At 42.5% G+C, this 18,898-nt stretch overlaps 1 protein-coding gene across 3 annotated transcripts in view; it reads right to left on the bottom strand.

Annotated features, from left to right (window-relative positions):
* tpcn1 (two pore segment channel 1) overlaps positions 1-18,898 on the bottom strand; it is a 149,656-nt gene that overhangs the window by 63,668 nt on the left and 67,090 nt on the right. For all 3 annotated transcript variants that reach the window (XM_068055114.1, XM_068055116.1, XM_068055117.1), the window contains exons 5-11: positions 18,034-18,164; positions 17,073-17,161; positions 9,657-9,691; positions 3,577-3,635; positions 2,668-2,767; positions 2,410-2,526; positions 854-978 (exon numbers count right to left, since the gene is read on the bottom strand). In XM_068055114.1, the coding sequence (XP_067911215.1) occupies positions 854-978; positions 2,410-2,526; positions 2,668-2,767; positions 3,577-3,635; positions 9,657-9,691; positions 17,073-17,161; positions 18,034-18,164 (656 nt within the window). The remainder of the gene's footprint in view (positions 1-853; positions 979-2,409; positions 2,527-2,667; positions 2,768-3,576; positions 3,636-9,656; positions 9,692-17,072; positions 17,162-18,033; positions 18,165-18,898) is intronic.

Raw genomic sequence — 18,898 nt, 5'->3', positions numbered from 1 at the left:
GACACTTGGCTGGAAGGATATTTGCATACTAACAAACAGTACTTGTGGAGACAAAGGACTATTCCCCTTAATCCACAATGGACTTTGATCATCAGACATTGAAGGTGTAAGAAAGCACCTTAACAGGCCCTGTTAAGATGATACAACCTACAGAGCCAGGACTGGTTAAACCAGCTGGTCACATGACTAACTGGCTGGTTCAGGATTTTTCTGAACTAGCCACAGGACAGTTTGAGTTCAGAAGGCTGTTTGAACTTGAAGCTGGAGCAAGGAAGCCTCTCTCTCTCACTTTCTCCCAAGCCACCGGACCCATGGAAGACACGTAAACCTCAGGAGAGAAAAGACTCCAACCTCGAAACAAGTTGAAGCGTGCCCTGGGCCCCAACGAATTGCAAGTCTGACCGGCAACCAAAGACTTCACAGCAACCTCAAAGGACAGTAAAATAGAAACCCAGCTATTGCCTCAAACTTTTCCCCTTTATTCTTTTCTACTTTTCTGTCTCCGCGTGTGTGTTTATCGCGAATGCATGCTTGCATGGTCGTGTTGCACATTCGTAGTCGGTAACCGGATTAGAGTTTAAGATTAATAAACATCTACCTTCAAAATCTAAGAAAACCTATCTGAATTGATTCCTTTGCCTTACAATTGGAAAGCGGTGAACAAGGATTCACTAAGAGAGAGCTAAAACACAGTGTTTTTCTAAAAATTAAACCCTATTACGGTTAAACCAGGCAAAGGCTGAGAGGGAACCCCTAGACTACTTCTCACCTCGTCATAAAAGTATTAATTTAAGAGAGGAAAATATTTTCAAAAAGAGTTGATAATTAGGGTATAATGCCTGAAAATCCTTACCCCAGTAACTCAGTATTGCTTTTCTTCAGTGCTTTGAAGATGAGATATTTATTTCTAGCACTCATTCTTGGAGAGTAGAATCGCATTAAGCCCTCAAATTGCTTGAAGGAAGTGCCATTAGGCCTCTGTAATAAAGAATTACCGCATAAAGATACATTAGACTGTTAGACGTCTGTGTAACATTGATTGTACATTAAGCTTCTCTGTAAGGAGTTAGGTCACACAGATCATAAAAGCCCCAAGTTAAATCCTGATCTAGATGCTGAATGAATTCTCAGTGGGGACAGTACTGAACACCTACAAACGGCCTCAGTTTCTCTTGGTTGATATGAAAAAAAAATCAGCTTCTGATTGCTCTCGAGAAACTCCTGTTTTATGCACAACTATATGGACATGGTCAAAGCTCACATATAAATAACAGGCACTTAAATTAAGTAATGGAGGGCGCCCAATCATGGAATTGTACCCCAGGAAGAAATTTATGTCTTCAGGACAGGAGAAACATGCTTATTTTAAACAAAACCTGCTCTCAAAGTCTACATATAAGAGCTTACTTATTCAGGTTATAGAAGACACCCTGTAATATTGATGTCCTATCAAGACGAAAAGTTTTACTTTCAAATTTAAAAAAATCTTATTATTTACTTAACAGGCAAACTAAAGCTCACAAGTACTTGCACTAATCTTTTGCCTCTCCATTTAATGATGATATTTTACATCTACGCTCAGCACTTAATCAGTCTCAATAAACAGAAGTTGAAGTGAAAGTTGTTGAGCATAACAGGTAGGCAGCAGTCTGTAAACTGGTCGTGTATTATTGTATAGTAGTGGAAAGCATTTGAAGCACTCAGAATAGTCTCTTGTTCAGGTGATCTAGGTGGAAGGATTTTGCTGAAAAACCACCTATACTACAAGGGTTCCTATAGGACTCAATTTTAATTGTTTCAATGAGAATCTCATCAGACATAGAAAATTCAGTGATACATCCATTATTTTTAGCATGAGTAAAGCACACTGCAGGATTTAGATATAGTGTACTGATTATCATTACAGATACTTTTTTTAAACAGAAAATACCACTTGCTTAAGAAAACCTACACTACAAGTGCACTGTACTTCATTGTAATTCTTTATACATTTTTGAGAGATGTGATAAAGCTCTGCATATTTGTACTCTAACACTCCAATAGTTAGTCCATGGAAGACATACTGACACATATTTCAATAAACTGAATTTTAATTGATTACCCCTATATTTAAACATTCTTGTGCATGTTTTGCATGAGTTTTAGCTTGCAACGCTAAGCCTGAATATACAGTTCCTCCTTAACAAAGGTCTAAGGTTTTGTGGTCCTTACTTAAAGCCAGACGGGAGTTATATGTGGTTTAGGTTCAATGACAAACCAGTTAGGTCATTACTTGCAAGATCTCCACCACATGTTCACAGATTTATGCTAAAACTTTGTACAATAAATGAAATATTAAATAATAGGCTCAATCATCTAAAATCTTAGACTGCATTTTGAAAGTAGACAAGTATTTGTGGAACACCTCACCCGTTTGCTGACCAGAAGACGGAAGGCATGTTCTATTGCTAATCGTTTGTGCAAAAGGAGTGATTTGAACTTCTTCTTTTCTACGTCATTAAATGTATCAAACACCACAGCAAGTAGCTGGAAAATTGAGAACAAAATACAAGATAAAAATAACCTCAGTAAAGTAAACAAGATAAATTCACAGTTCATTAAGCTACAGATCTTAAAATGGATGAATATATATTCTCAGTTCTTGATTAATGTTATTCAAAAACATACCAGATTCATGATGAAGTAGAGCTCAATAGATAAGTACACAATGAAGAATACACAAGACCAAGGATTTTTGGAATAGGCTGGCATCATCACATCTGGAAAACTATAGAATTATCCTTTTTTAGAAAAGATAAAAGGCAACTGCTTCAATTTACCACCCCCACCCCAACCTTATCCTTTTTTCTTCCCTCATCTCCTGCAGTCAGTGACTCATGTTAGGGTTTAATACAAGAGCTCTCTAGGACACACCAAGAGGCTATTTTTGATGTAAGATTCTGGACTATCTGACTGCTAAGGACATCACAGCTAAGTCTGTTTCTATCCTCCCCCAACACAAAATTTCCATCAAAGGTTTCGAGAAAAAGAAAATCCCACCTGAGGTTTCCCTTCTGGATTTAACTGCAGCATTCCCTCTGCCTTCCCAGCTGAGGTCAGCTTAATTTGCACAAATCAGGGATCGAACCTGGGGCCTACCCAGTTTGTTTAGCTCAGTACCATAGCATGCAATGCATTTATCCAATGAACCAAACAGGCATTGCAATTTTCTTAAGCAAAACATGGATCATAGTGATATTATTTCCTCTCTGTGAAATGCCTCTGCCTCAGCTTGACAGTAATAAATGACCAGGTTAAAAATCAGACAGACATCTACATCCTACTTCCCTATTGGTACCTCAACATACTATGCCACCATCCTACATTAACCAACAGCCTGCTATTATCATAGGTTCCAGTGGTTTGGAATTTTTCCACATGCGACATGAATGTAACTTATTCTAGCACCTGGTAATAAAAAAGGTAATAAAACTCATTTTGCTCTTTAAAGCCCTTCCCCCTGGGAATGACTACTGTTGCAAAGGGCAGGTATTGTTATTCTGTTGTAAGTTCAATTGAAATGTTTTGCAGACTCACTTAGCTGTAGTTAGTAGAACAAACAAACTGACAAGGCTGTCTTCTGGAGTGCTAAAATACTGCAGGAGAAAATAAGACAGCACAGTCAGAAAAATTGAACTCTTATAATCACTTACTATCAAACTAAAAACGTCATGGCATGGATTTTGTGGTCCTAATATATGTTTGACACTATTACGAGTTGGAACTGCACCACAACTTCCGGAGGTCACACTTGCACTGAAAACCGAAAGTTGTAGTGCGCCTCAATGGGGTCTGGAAGAGCCTCCAATGACAATCCGCTGGGCCGCCTTGTAAAACTGCAGGGACTCGTATTTCATCAATTTGGGCTGATTGGCCACAACCAGCGCTGGATTTAACGTTGATTTATTTAGAGCCGGTGTCAGCGGGATCAGAGCCTACTTGGGAGCGCATCTGCATTTGTAAACACCATTAAATTATATGCAAGGAAAGTACAGCTTCTGTTTAACATTCAGAGGCAACTTTTAAATGATTTTGATTTCATTCATACCAGAAGTAAATTACTGTAAGTACCGAAGTCTCAAACACTGAGCTCTAATCTTGAACGATTGTTAGACCTTCAAGAGCTGCTGCTGGCAGGAAGACGGTACCGGTTAGAGCCTGGCTACCCAACCCGAACCCGAAAGGACCCGACGACATGTGTCCGGTCAGGTCGCTCTTCCGGGTCCAGTATTCGGGCTCGGGTCAGGTCAGGCCGGGTCGGACACAGTGACAGCCAGGATGTCAAGGCAGGAAACACTCCGCACTAGTCTGCAGTGAGCAATTCCATCCAAGGTAGAGCACAACCTCTTTAATATAATCAACTTTATTCCAGTGGCCGAGCCAGGTCGGGTGTGGGAAAAAGTGAGAGGACTCGAGCCGGGTTGGGCTCGGGTCTGATGTGGTTCTGTTGGGCTCGGGTCGGGTTTCATTTGCAGGCCCGAGTAGGCCTTTAGACCTGGGCACAGTAGTGGTATTCAGAGATTTATTTTAGAGTAACATTAACAGCTTTAGGGAACAGAAAAAGAGTTGAATGCAGTCACTCACTATATTTGGGGATCAGAATCAATGACTGAGACTGCAAGCGAGGGTTAATTCATCCTGGTTATAACTATAGCCTAACACGCATACAACTTTACCCTAGATTGCAGTACTGATAATAAGCATTTAGAAATTTAATAAAAGGCATGTCAACACTTAGGATAATTACAGCCTCTTTCATAACCACAGAAAAGCATAAGTGGGAACAAGTTTAGCCTCCTGTTTAACAATCTCGTTTCAAGGGAATCAACATGAATGGCTGAAAAGAAATTCATTATTAAATTCATATTAATTACTAAAAACTAGATAATTGTCGTATTTTAGAATTATACAAGAAAATGTGATAATTGCAGTATCATTACTTGATGGTTAAGCTTTTGTGATTTATTTTTAAAATAATCATTGTAATGTGATTTTATTTATTTAATAAAGTGTTAATAATAAATGAAAACCCCCTTGTTCTCTGTTATTGTGGGGCCCCTTTAACCTGGCATTATTCTAGCATAATCTGTACAAAATTTTAAATATACAAATTGTTTTAATTGAAAGTTTAGCAAAAAAAAAATGAGGTCACACTTCAGTGCATTTGGAGAAAGGTGAGTTAAACTCCTGTGCACAAATCGAAGGCATCTGATGTAAATACAACTTGATTTTAAATCCTGGTTTTTATTTTAGAGAGAATGGTTAAATGGCAGTTTATGTTGAACTGAACAGGTCTACCCCATTGCTCTGTATCAACACAGCACCAAAGAGATCACGGTAAAAATACTAACCTACTTTCAGACATTCCTTTATCCTTAATATATATAAAGTAATCATTGAAAAATATGTTGGATTTTTTCATCACCTTGTGCATAATAAAACTATGTCTGGAATTGTTTGAGTAGCCCCTCTTCTATATGAAGTGGGACCTCATTCAACTGACCTCAATGGGTATGTCTCAGCCATTAGGGGCATGGCTTCACTGGGAATGCACCTTGCTGCAAGGCCTCCCTGATCCTCTGGTTGGTGGACCACACCACAGCAAGAAGCTGAAATTCTCTCTGCAGCCAACGAACTAAGTAATTTTGCATTGCTCAGCATGGTCAGTGGCAGTGGTGCTGCTGCTTCGCCGCTGACCTCAAAATCTGGGCAACACCTTTTTGAACTGTATTTTTCTTAAAATTTTGGCTAATTAAGAAATTGGGAAATTAGTAGAGTCTACAATGAAGGATAGAGTGACTGAACATCTTGAAGATTTTCAGCCGATCAGAGAGAATCAACATGGATTTGTAAAGAGTAAGTCATGCCTGACAAATGTGATTGAATTTTTTGATGAAGTGATTAAAGTAGTGGACACCTACGGATGTCATTTATATGAACTTCCAAAAGGCATTCGATAAAGCCCCTCTTAAGAGTCAGTTCTGCTGAAGCTCATGGAATTGAAGGCAAATTATGACCTGGTTAGGAAATTGGCTGAGTGGCAGGAGACAAAGAGTAGGGATAATGGACAGATACTCTAAACAGCAGGATGTGACTAGTGATGTCTCACAGGGATCTATGTTGAGGCCTCAACTATTCAATATATGTATTTATTATGACGCAGATGATGGGATAGAGCCACATCCCCAAGTTTGCTGATGACACAAAGATAGGTGGCACTGTAAGTAGTGTAGACAGAAGCATAACATTACAAAGGGATAATAATAGATTAGGTGAATGGGCAAAACTGTGGCAAATAGATTTCAATATAGGCAAACATAAGGTCATCCACATTGGATCTTAAAAATACAGATCAAAGTATTTTCTAAATGGTGAAAAGCTATAAACAGTGGAGGTCCAAAGAGACTTAAGGTTCCAGAAACATAGATTGTTAAAATGTCATGGATAGGCGCAGAAGGTAATCAAAAAGGTTAATGGAATGCTGGCCTTTATAACTAGAGGAATAGAACACAAGGGGGTAGAAGTCATGCTACAGTTATACAATGCCCTAGTTATACTACACCTGGAGTACTGTGTTCAGTTCTGGGCAGGTTGGTAGGTAAATTGGCCATTATAAAATTGTCCCTAGTATAGGTAGGTGGTAGGGAAATATAGGGACAGGTGGGGATGTGGTAGGAATATGGGATTAGTGTAGGATTAGTATAAATGGGTGGTTGATGGTCGGCACAGACTCGGTGGGCCGAAGGGCCTGTTTCAGTGCTGTATCTCTAAACTAAACTAAACTAAACATACACCTGAGGAAGGATATATTGGCTTTGGAGAGAATGTAATGTAGATTTACCAGAATGATAGCTGGACTCTAAGAGTTAAATTACAAGGTGAGATTACACTAACTATGGCTGTATTGCAAGCTCACGCAAGGAACAGGTCTGAACTAAAGTGAACTGCAGCAATTATGAAATGTAAAAATGAACTGATGAACTTAACTCCAAAAAAGGGACACACTTTTGCTGCAGACAAGATGGAGTAAGAGGTCATGTGACCTCTCCTGTACAGTATATATACACAGTGACTGTTGGAGACTAAACCCATCATCATGTCTGGACTAGTCCTGCGGAAGGCACATTAAAATGCTAAACAGCCCATTCAAAGCTAAATGGCTCCTATCTTCAAGAATTGAGTTGACAAAGGCCTTCGCAGAAAGGGAGACTCCAGATTCAAAGCAAAGATAATAGGTGAGGCATAACACCACTTTATCAAGATAAGCCATATTCAAACTGCATTGCATAACAATGGCCACATGTTCAAAAACATTGTATGCACATAGCAAGGGAGAAATTCTATGGTCACCTGACCAAAACCAAGCCTTATAAGGTTTTTTTAAAAAAAAAGAGCTCTCTGAAAGACAGACACAGAAATCCAGCCAGCCAGGAAGCTGACAGATCCATTCCAGCTAAGAAGAAGACCCTGCCTGTAATATTTTTAAACAACTAAAGCAGAGGCTGCAAGGTGACCCTGAAAACTCCCCACCTGAGAAATTGCAACAGGATTCTTGCCACTGACTTTGACTGAGTCTTAACCAGAGGAGTCTGCAATGCTTCAGTGAATCAAGAAAAGGAACAGCAGGCCTGCACCACTGTTAAAAAAATTCCTCCCAGAAAACCACGGAGGTTTCAAAGTGAACTCTTTTTCTTTAACAACAATCAGACTTAAATGCATGCCATCCTCTAATCTCTATCTCCTTTTGGGTGCATGTGTGAGTGGGTGAGGTTGCAAATTGTTTTGGGTACTGTTTAATAAATAATTTATCTATCTTTTAATCCTACGAGAAAACCTGTCAGTTTATTTTAAATCTAAAACACTCAGGGACTAAAACAGTATTTTAAAAAAAAACACTGTCTACAGTTAGTTGAGAGATGAAAAGTAGAAATCGTCCACACCATCTCCCCCCTGGCCGTAACAGTATTCCCTGGAATTTAGGAGGTTGAGGGATGATTGATTGAAGCTTTCAAGATATTATTGGGAACTGGTAGGGTAGATAGAGAGAAACTATTTCCGGTGGTCAGGAAGTTTATGACTAAGGGGACATAGCCTAAAAGATAGAGCCAGGCCTTTCAGTAGTGAAGTTAGGAAATACTACGACATACAAAGGGTAGAAGAAGTTTGGAAATCTCTTCTGCAAATAGCAGTTGACACTAGGCCATTTGTTAATTTTAAATTTGAGATTGATAGCTTTGTGTTAACCTAACAATACAAAGCTAGGTGGGAATGTAAGCTGTGAGGAGAACACAAAGAGGTTGCAGAGATATAACCAGGTTAAGTGAACAGACAACAAGGTGGCAGATGAAGTATAATGTGGGGAAGTATGAGGTTATTCACTTCGGTAGTAAGAACAGAAAGGCAGAATATTTTTAAAAAGGTGTGAAATTTTTAAATGTTGATGTTCAAAGAGACTTGGGTGTACTCGGACAAGGTACACAGAAAGTCAGCATGCAGGTACAGCAAGCAATTAGGAAATCAAATGGTAAGTTGGCCTTTATTGCAAGGGGTTTGGAGTACAAGAATAAGGAAGTCTTACTACAATTAGACAGGGCTTTGGTGAGATCACGCCTGGAGTACTGTGTGCTGTTTTATTCTCCATATTTTAGGATGGATATACTTACATTGGAGGCGGTATAGCCAAGTTTCACTCGACTGGTTCCTGGGATGAGAGGGTTGTCCTATGAAGAGAGGCTGAGTAAATTGGGCCTATACTCATTTAAGACTGAGATGAGGAAAAACTTCTTCAATCAAAGGGTTATGAATCTTTGGAATTCTCTACCCCAGAGAGTCGTAGATGCTCCGTCGTTGAGTATATTTAAGGCAGATTTTTGGTCTCTCAGGGAATCAAGGGATCTGGGGAGCTGGCAGCAAAATGGAGTTGAGGCAGAAGATCAACCATGATCAGTGTAAATCACGAGCTAGCTCGAGGGGTCTACTCCTGATCCTATTTGTTTTATTCTGACGTTCGTAAGCTTATTAGGGGATATGGAGTCAGGTCAGCCATGATCTGATTGAATGGTGGAACAGGCTGAAGGGGTTAAGTGTTCCTGAATCATACTTATTTGAAACAATAGACCTCAAATTACAGTGAATCAAGCAAAACTTTACACATAATTATTTAAAACTGCTGCCTAATAACTATACATAGGATTCTCTAGGATATACAGCATAGAAACAGACCATTTGGCCTAACCAGTCCATGCCGGCATTTATGCTCCACTCGAGCCTCCCTGTGTGTTCACGGAGCTCATTTACAGGGCACCACAAGGAGAGTATTGTGGGGGATCTGGAAGACCACCCTTCTCTAAGCCAGTGTGCTTCACTATCTGCCCAGCACCCATCTAATACTCACATCCCAAAGCGCATTGTCACAGAGACGTACATCTGCCAATGTGCACAGTAGAAGATGAAGACCCCTACAATACTGAAAACTAACTAGGAACTATATACAATGTAGCATCAATGTGCATTCTATTAGAATATTCACTATATTCACAGTGTATTCAAACAGAAGAATTTGATAGTAGACAGACATAACCAACAAACATTTTTAATTAAAGATTGTGATTACTTACTGGATCCAATGGATTGGCAGAAAACAAATAAAACCCTAAACAAAAATAACAAAAAAATGGTGTCACGTACTAGAAGATGGTGTAACTGCAGCTTTAGTTACATCCTCAGACAAGTAAGCCCATTTTAAACTTCATACGTGTAATACTTTCCCAATTCCAGGTCTTTCCCAGTTTTCTGGATTCTAATTGCAGCTGTACCTAGATTTCAAAGTAACGGTTCTAGAACTGACCATTTGCAACACACAAGTGGCACAGGTAGGTTCACCCTCCAATCTGTGTTACCTGGTGTCCTCTTTACCCCACCCATCTGGAACTGACACCTCACAAACTGCAAAATTGGGCTCCATAGTGCCGGTAGTTCTGCCATTACAGCAGCCAGCGTGGCCTATGCCAATTGCCATGTCATGGAGAGCAATAGCTCGAGTGTCCTGTGCATGCACTGGAAGTATGCAGATAGTGACATCAGTAAGTGTATAACGTTGATCTGATGTCTGATTGGCCATTTTCAATCTCACCGTTCCCATTATTGCACTCTTGTAAACACGCACAGCAGAACAAGCATTCAGCAGAACAAGGGACCCCTCCACGCCCCCACACACACCAGCACTACTTAAAGACTTCACCATTCAACTTTCAGGTGAGGTGCTTTTCGCTACCTACTAGCAGCTGCAGAGTTAGTGGATGTACTGTGTTGGTGGAGTTGACAGAGTTCTGTAAGTCAGAAGAGTGTGTTGCTGGAGTTTTGGAAGAAGTTGGGTGCTTTTGAAAGGCCTCTGAAAACACCACTTGCTCCCAGTATTGGGGCTATAGTTGCAGCTCCCACCGGGCTCCAGCATCAGAGGGAGATGCAGTAGAGGCAGCAAAGAAGACAAGTTGACAAGCTTCTTGCAGACAGTGGAAGAGAAGGGCTCTTAGAAGGAGGCTGTACCCATCTGGGGTCTTAAGAGACCAGTTCTCCTATCTGCACCTCAGCCAGGAACAGGGTTGTTCGCCTGCTCTGCTTCAGCAAGGAGGTTGTCATAGAACTGTGCCACCTTTCGTATCTGGACTGTTGCCAGAGCAGGGTGAAATTAGCACTGTCAGTGGCCGTCAAGATGACCATGGCCCTCAATTTCCATATCAGCTGACCCTTCCAGGCTAGAGTACTGCCAACAATTCACCGTCCACAGCTGTATTCGGGAAGTACAAGAGGCCCTATATCCCAGGAGAGGGGACCTCATTGCCTTCTCTCTCAGCAGAGAGAAGCAGGAGGAGCATGCAGGTGGCTTTGCCAGGATGGCAGGCTTCCCAATGGTGTAGGGAATCAATGACTGCACCCACGTGGCCTTGTCAATGGGTCGATGTACCAAAACTGCAAGAGGTATCACTCACTCAAAGTGCAATTGGTGTGCGGTCACACCCAATCATGTTGGTGAATGCCTGCTAACCTAGTGGTAGTCATGCTCTCATCCTGAGCTAGTCCACAGTTCCAGCTATCTTTGAGCCACCATGTCGAACCAGAGGTTGGCTGTCGGTGCCAACGGTTATCCACTATACACGTGGTTAATGACACCCCTCCGCAACTCCACCACATGTGGCCAGTGATCCTACAATGACAACCATGCTGCAACTAGGAACGTCACGGAGCAGATCATCAATGTCCTAAAGCAATGGCTCTGCTGCCTGTAATGCTTGGGAGGTGCCCTCCAGTACTTGCCGGAGCACGTCTCCCAATTCGTGGCTGCAGCCTCCACAACTGGTCATCATGACGGTGCAACCTTTCCGACCAGGGCTTTGACAACCACCTCTGGAGGAAGAGGAGGCAGGGAAGAGGCAGCTGGCACTTTCACGGTCCAGAGAGGCCATTTATGAGCGTCTCTTCAGACTCCAGTTCTCCGAATAAATCTCCAAATGTTCAACATTTTTCTACCTTACCATCCCACAGTTACGGACAATCACACCGTCCTCTTGGCCACAACGCTAAAATAAAAACACCACAGACCATTCCATTCCAATTCCATCCAACAGCATTTCCAATAATCCAAGTAACAATACTCAACTATTCACCCTTGTGCATTCCAATAATGCTCGTCTTGCCTTTGTCTGACCAAGTGCTCTGACCAGTGCTACCCCTGTAACTGGAGCAAGCCTGGTGGAAGGCTGATCACTTTCAATGGAGGAGACTGCAGATGGCCTTACAGGACACCCTTGACCTTGAGGGTCCAGTTTCGCACTGCACTACCTCGGCATGGACTGCAGCGTCTGGGCTAGCTGGCTGACAGGCAACAGCAAAGGCACTGGTGGAGTGGCAGTGGTGAGAGCACAAATGCGGTTATCCTGAGATAGGACGGCAGGGTCATGCACCACGGACCCACTGCCACTCCCCGGGGAATCACCGATTGGTGGACGGCTGCAAGACCCGGCCTGGCCCTTTGATCACTGGCACCTGAAGTCATGATGGCAGCAGTCTGTACCTGCCTGGCACCAAGTTGGGCATGCATGGTAACAAGCAGAGATCTCATGACCTCAGTTGGAGCTTTTCACTGCAGCACTCCGCTTTGCGTGGCTTTCGCCTGTGCTGCAATGAAAGCTAAGACATTGGTCTTCGGATGCCGCATTACGGCTGTTTCCGCAAGTGGTCTCATGAAGTTGGCCACCACTGCCACATTGGGAAAGATGGGCTCCAAGCTCTGCGCGAAGCCCTGTGACTCCTCCATGCCACTTGACAGTGGCAGGTGGCTCTCTGAAAGGCCGAACAATGCACCGAGCATATCTGTGTGCATGCCAATCAGCCTTTTCTTGTATGCCACCCCATCAAAGTCCCCATCTTAGTCCTTTACAGCAAAACTCATCTGCAACCTTGGCCTCTAGGGAGCATGAACATACACTATTCTTTTCCCATGACCTGGCTGCACCCATTCGTGCCCAATGACTCACCACATGCAGATCCTGCCTCGATATTACCCTCTAAGGTTTGCGCAGTGCCAGTATCTGAGCTGGTGGCTACAAGTGTCAAATCAAGCTTCTTACTCAGAGGTTTGCTTTTCCTCTGGGCCTTCATCTTCAGCCACCACTGGCTGGCCAGGCCACAGTTCCTGAGTATCTGAAAGCATAAATGCATAAGGGGAGGGTTTGGATAAGAAATGGCGGGGTGGGTGGAAAGCAAAAGGTGTATGGTTACACCACCTAGATTGTGCCATGAGGGTGGTGAGATTTGAGAAGGTGTATAAGGCAGAAACTTATTGTCATCTTGGATAGCCTCAGTGATGCCAGTTGCCATGGTCTCCGTGATCGTCACCTCAATAATACCAATCACTGTTTCCTCCAAGGGGGTGAGGAGATGTAGCCGTGCCTTTCTCTCGCTGGTTCATTGCTGCTGCCTCCTGTTATGGTCACTGTGTCCACAAGAGAGAGGAAAAGCGTCAGTGAGTGTATGGCAATGGGTGATGTGCCTGTTATAGCTGAATAACCAGCATTATGTGGAAGCTTGTAGCAGTGAGTGTGAGAAGGCGAGGTGGCGCATAAGAATCTTAGGCATGATTTCAGGATTGCCACAGGTTGTTCATAGGTGAGTGATGGGGGTTTCATGCATTGAGTCGGGTGCAGCTGGTAGGATATGGCATTTGAAGATGCATTCACTGACCTTGACCACTCATCAGCTGTGGCTCAGTTGGTAGCATTCTTGCCTCTGAGTCAGAAGGTTGTCAGTTCAAGCCCCACTGCAGGACTTGAGCACAAAAAGCAAAGCTGACAGTCCAGTGTGATGCTGAGGGAGTGCTGCAGTGTAGGAGGTGCCATCTTCCAGATGAGATGCTAAACCAAGGCTACATCTGTCTTCTCAGGTGGAAATAAAAGATCCTATGGCACTATTTTGTGGAAGAGCAGGAGGGTTGTCCCCAGTGTCCTGCCCAATTTTTATCCTTTAATTAACATCACAAGAACAGATTATCTGGTCATTATCACATAGATGTTTGTGGGAGCTTGTCGTGTGCAAATTGGTTGCCACCTTTCCTACATTACAACAGTGACAGCATTTCAAAAGTACTTAATTGGCTGTAAAGCCCTTTGGGACATCCGGTGGTCATGAAAGGCGCTACATAAATCTAAGATTTTCTTTCTGAACTTCTTGCGGCACTGTATCCAAATCCTCAGGGCGAGACTCCTGGCGTTGACCTCCATGGCTATCTGCTCCCACTCCCTTTGCAGTGCAAATCTGGAGAGCCTCCTGGCCCTCTGCTGAAAGATCACCTCTCTCCTCCTTTCAACCTCTGGTGGTGCATCTGAGAAACTAGAAACCCTCTTTCTGATCTGCTGTTAATGTGTTTTTCAGCCAGTTGAATGAGCTGCTGCAGCCAGAATGCATATCCCTTTAAGAGCTCGAGGCTGGCTTTAATAAGGCTAGTTTCACACAAACGTGGGCCCTCTGCTGAGTGTGCAGCCACTTTCAACAGGGACTGTTACTCACGCATCATGATCGGCATACCTGTTAATAGGCCTTATCGAATGTTTGGACCACATGTTAATAATCACAGCTATTAATCCATGCTCTGGTCCAGTGCATTGGCGCAAGTGTACTTTGCCCCATCTGGACTTCTTGTATTGTTTAATTTGCTGCCTTGACATCGAGTATGGCATCAAGGAGCCCTAGCAAAACTGGAGTCAATGGGAATCAGGGAGAAAACTCTCTGTTGTTTGGAGTCATACCTAGAGCAAAGGAAGATGGTTGTGGTTGTTGGAGGTCAATCATCTCAGCTCCAGGGCATCACTGCAGGAGTTCCTCAGGGTGGTGTCCGAGGCCCAACCATCTTCAGCTGCTTCATTAATGACCTTCCTTTGATCAGAAGGTCAGAAGTGGGGATGTTCGCTGATGATTGCACAAAGTTCTGCACCATTCATGACTCCTCAGATACTGAAGCAGTCCCTGTAGAAATGCAGCAAGACCTGGAAAAATATTCAGGCTTGGGCTGATAAGTGCCAGGCAATGACCATCTCAAACAAGAGAGAATCTAATCATCCCCCTTGACATTCGGTAGCATTATAATTGCTGAATCCCCCACTATCAACATTCTGGGGGTTCGTATTGACCAGAAACTGAACTGGAGTAGCCATATAAATACCGTGGCTACAAGAGCAGGTCAGAGGCTAGGAATTCTGCAGTGAGTAACTCACCTCCTGACTCCCCAAAGCCTGTCCACCATCTACAAGGCACAAGTCAGGAGTGTGATGGAATACTCTCCACTTGCCTGGATGGGTGCAGCTCCAACAACACTCAAGAGGCTCGACACCTTCCAGGGCAAAGCAGCCTGCTTGACTGGCACCCCATCTACAAACATTCACTCCCTCCCCCACTGATGCACAGTGGCAGCAGTGTGTACCATCTACAAGATGCACTGCAGTAATACACCAAGGCTCCTTAGACAGTACCTTCCAAACCAATGACCTCTACTGCCTCGAAGGACAAGGGCAGCAGATGAATGGGAGCACCACCATCAGCAAGTTCCCCTCCAAGCCACACATCATCCTGACTTGGAACAATATCATCGTTCCTTCACTGTCTCTGGGTCAAAATCCTGGAACTCCTTTCCTAACAGTACTGTGGGTGTACCTATACCACATGGACTGCAGCAGTTCAAGAAGGCAGCTCACCACCACCTTTTCAAGGGCATTAGGGATGGGCAATAAATGTTGTCCTAGCCAGCGACACCCACATCCCTTGAATGAATAAAAAATGAATATAAGATCTGAATGTATGCCCTTATATCATTGCTAGGACCACAGTCACATTTTGTCCATTCTTGACAACGATCTCCTCATTCACATTAAGCCGTCTTTTTGATTTGATTCCAGATCTTAACTGGTGCCCACTGCTTCACTTTAACTTGATGACTTTATTTACATGCATGCAGCTATCCATTTAGACAAAATCACCATCCTGTAAATCGCAATCACCAATATCAGTGATCAGTCTAATGTACACTATTGGATAAATTTTGCAAGCCCCATGCCACTGCTGAGGCTGCAAACAACTTTTCCTTAAATCTCTACACATCTGCCCTCTTCAAAGAAGGAAAAGTTGACTAATATACTTGGTAAAGGAAAGCCTTAGATACTATTTATATTTTTTTTACAACTGGAAATATCTTCTCATGATTCCTGACTCATTTCCCTTCATAGAAACCAACCATTTGGAGTTTCCACTTTCACTAAAAGCCACCCCAATAAGGTATGTTACCAAGGCAACCCACTGCATCCTGGAGCAGTTTCACCTGAGCAGGAAGCATCAATGAAATAGTACCATTTTATTTGCAGTAGATGGACCACTACTGATCCCTTCCAGCATACAACAGACTTTAAAACAGGTGTTATCATAATGTATTGGTCCCTGATATAAGCATAAATAGATTTCATACCCCTTCCTCACACTTCACCCTCCATTTCACACATAGGCCGTGATTTTATCTGGGCGACATGGGTCTCGAGCGTCGGTGAGAGTCCCACGTCGTCTCCTCTGGGGAAGGCCACTGGATCAAGTGCCAATTAGGCACTTAAGTGGACTTCAGCGGGCCTTCCCGGGATCAAGGACAATGGTGGCGGAAGTCCCGCCTGCTGAGAGATGTTGGCCAGAGGCCAGCAGCTCTTTCACTGAGCAGTGCCACCAAGGAGGTGGTGGCTGCTGCCGATAATGCACTCACTTGAGACCCTGAACCCAGGCCACAGGTAAATCTCAGCGGGAGGGACTTCACGGTGTGGGAATCGCAGGGGAAGGGTTCGGCATCAAGGACAGGGAAGCGGCTCTCAGCAGGCCCCCCCCCCACCACTTCCCAATGCCGGGTCCCTCGTTTGGGCACTATCTACCACCATCCCGTCCGATTACATGCTCTCCCCACCTCCAAACCCAATGCAGGGGACAGTGTATAATTCCCCCTATAGTATATTGTCTGCATCTACCCGAACAGCTATTGAACATTCTAATCACACTTTGGCCTGAATCTTGGCAGAATCAGGCTGCATAGGCAGAGAACAGAGTTTCTATCAGGAAGCCTGTAAGTTTGGGTTTTCCCTCATACTAGGCAGTTGGACTTGGGTTTGAGATTTTTAAAGTTTTAAAATCTCACCTGACCCACTCATTTTGCGAGTTAAGATTCAGCCCAAAGTAGGTGTCACTCAGCCTCATTTACAAAATGCCTCCAGCTTCTCAATAATACTTCCTCTATTAACAATTAGCTTCTTTACATATATTGGTTGTTTAATTATTTCACGATCCGTGCTTAATATTTTTCTAGCTCTAAAATATCAAAACAAAATCAGATGGATCAATTACTCCCAATGCTTCAAATGATTAACTCTAACATGTGAGTTTAATATATATATAGAACTATTTAGATAGGGACAATGCAGAGTAAAGATAAATCATAAACTAGGCAGGTAAGAGCTTACCCAAAATGGCAAAAATGACCATGAAGAAAAGTAGTAACGATAAAATGTCAATAAAGGGAGGAAGAGACTGGAAGATCTGACGCAAATTTCTGGGAAATCAGAAAATAAAAATTAGTTAGAACTAACTTTTCACACCTTCTAGTAGATAAGTATTAGTTCCAAATGAGGATTTTGTTAAGAACCATAGGAGGGGTCAACTAGTTAATAAGTTTCAATTTGGCCTTACATTGTCTTTGTTCAAAATATATGGAACCATGCAAACTGTTTATTTTTATAGAGAGGATGATGCAATAGGAATTTCATAAATTTGCAAGAATTTATTCTTTGTTTAAAATTTCCCCCTTCTGCCTCCGCCAAGCATTTCCCCAACATTAACTTAGCAAAGCGATATAGCTTCTAGATTTTCAACCCAATTATTTCAAGTATTAACCTGAAGTAATACCCAATGAAATCAGCCACCATTTTTATATAAAAGTTTATTACTCCAGCATTCAAGTCAGTGGACAAAAAACAGTTTTGGCTTTTGTAAACTTAAAAAATACTTTATAATTGACAGATGTACGATGTAATTTGGTCACAACAATTAGGGTTCACACTAGATCAAAGCTGTTCACTCGTTTTACTAAGTTTCGGTAACTGAAAGGATAGAGGTTTTGGTGCCATTGGTGTTTCCCAAATATTGAAAATAATTATCTCCACATGAAATCAAGTGATTACATTTAATTAAAACCAATTATTCAAAACAAACAGAACTCTGCTCAGTGAGAATTTTTAGGAAGTGCTAGAACATGGTTGATGTAAAACCCTGATTAGGAAACGTGTGCTGGAAGTGCCACTTAAAGATATGCATTCCAGGTTCATGCTGGAGCTCAGCATCAATTTGCTGATTCATGCATTTTTGACATACCTAGTATTTATGGAATTCTTGACAAAGAATTGACACTAATTGCTGTAAATTTACCTTCTCACCGCACCACAATATCTGCAGTCTACCAGAAAGATTGGCCGCAAAGCTCGAGTTACCCGGACATGCGAGGTCTGTCTGATTAATACCACGATGACTTCTATAAACTGTACAAACAAAACTGCACTCTGCAAAAGTACCAGAAAAGGAACAAGGTTAAACTTCTCAAAAAAAAAAGAGATTGCCTGGGGTTTAGCGTGTTAAAAGTATTGAATGAATAATTACTTATAAAGGTGAAATAAATGTCTTAACAAAATATACTCCATTCCCCAAGGTACAGCTCGAGTATATTGATATGCACGACGACGTATACATCTAGAATCTACTTTTTTAAAAAAGGTAAAATGTGAAAGCTGTAACAGATAGGCCCTGAATTTCTTTGAAAGTTCGATCAATCTCTTGCTGAAGTAATGGTAGGAAACTGGAGTAGCCTAGTAGAAATTCAGGGCCATAGGGCCAGAAATTACTAGGCAGTTGCACAATTAGAATGATATATTAACGTTGCATGCCATTAACTAATTTATTAAAAAAAAATACATCAATTTGCAAAGTAAAGAGATATGCCGTGAGTTCTAATCCTCCGCAAACTGCTGGGCGATTTGTACCTCTCCACTGTTACACTGTTAGCGTCGCCGAAGCCGATAAATGCTTGTTCTCGCTGTGAGGCTCCCCATTGAACATAATGCTGATCATGAAATTGATAGAGCTCTTAGAATATTGCGTGCAATTCTGGTCGCCACACTGCCAGAAGGACATGGAGGCTTTGGAGAGGGTACAGAAGAGGTTTACCAGAATGTTGCCTGGTCTGGAGGGCATTAGCTATGAGGAGAGGTTGGATAAACTCGGATTGTTTTCACTGGAA

The sequence above is a fragment of the Heterodontus francisci genome, chromosome 23, assembly GCF_036365525.1.
Source record: "Heterodontus francisci isolate sHetFra1 chromosome 23, sHetFra1.hap1, whole genome shotgun sequence".
NCBI classification, from domain to species: domain Eukaryota; kingdom Metazoa; phylum Chordata; class Chondrichthyes; order Heterodontiformes; family Heterodontidae; genus Heterodontus; species Heterodontus francisci.
The sequence above is the reverse complement of the archived record's forward strand: the minus strand, read 5'-3'. Positions and strand labels throughout refer to the sequence as shown.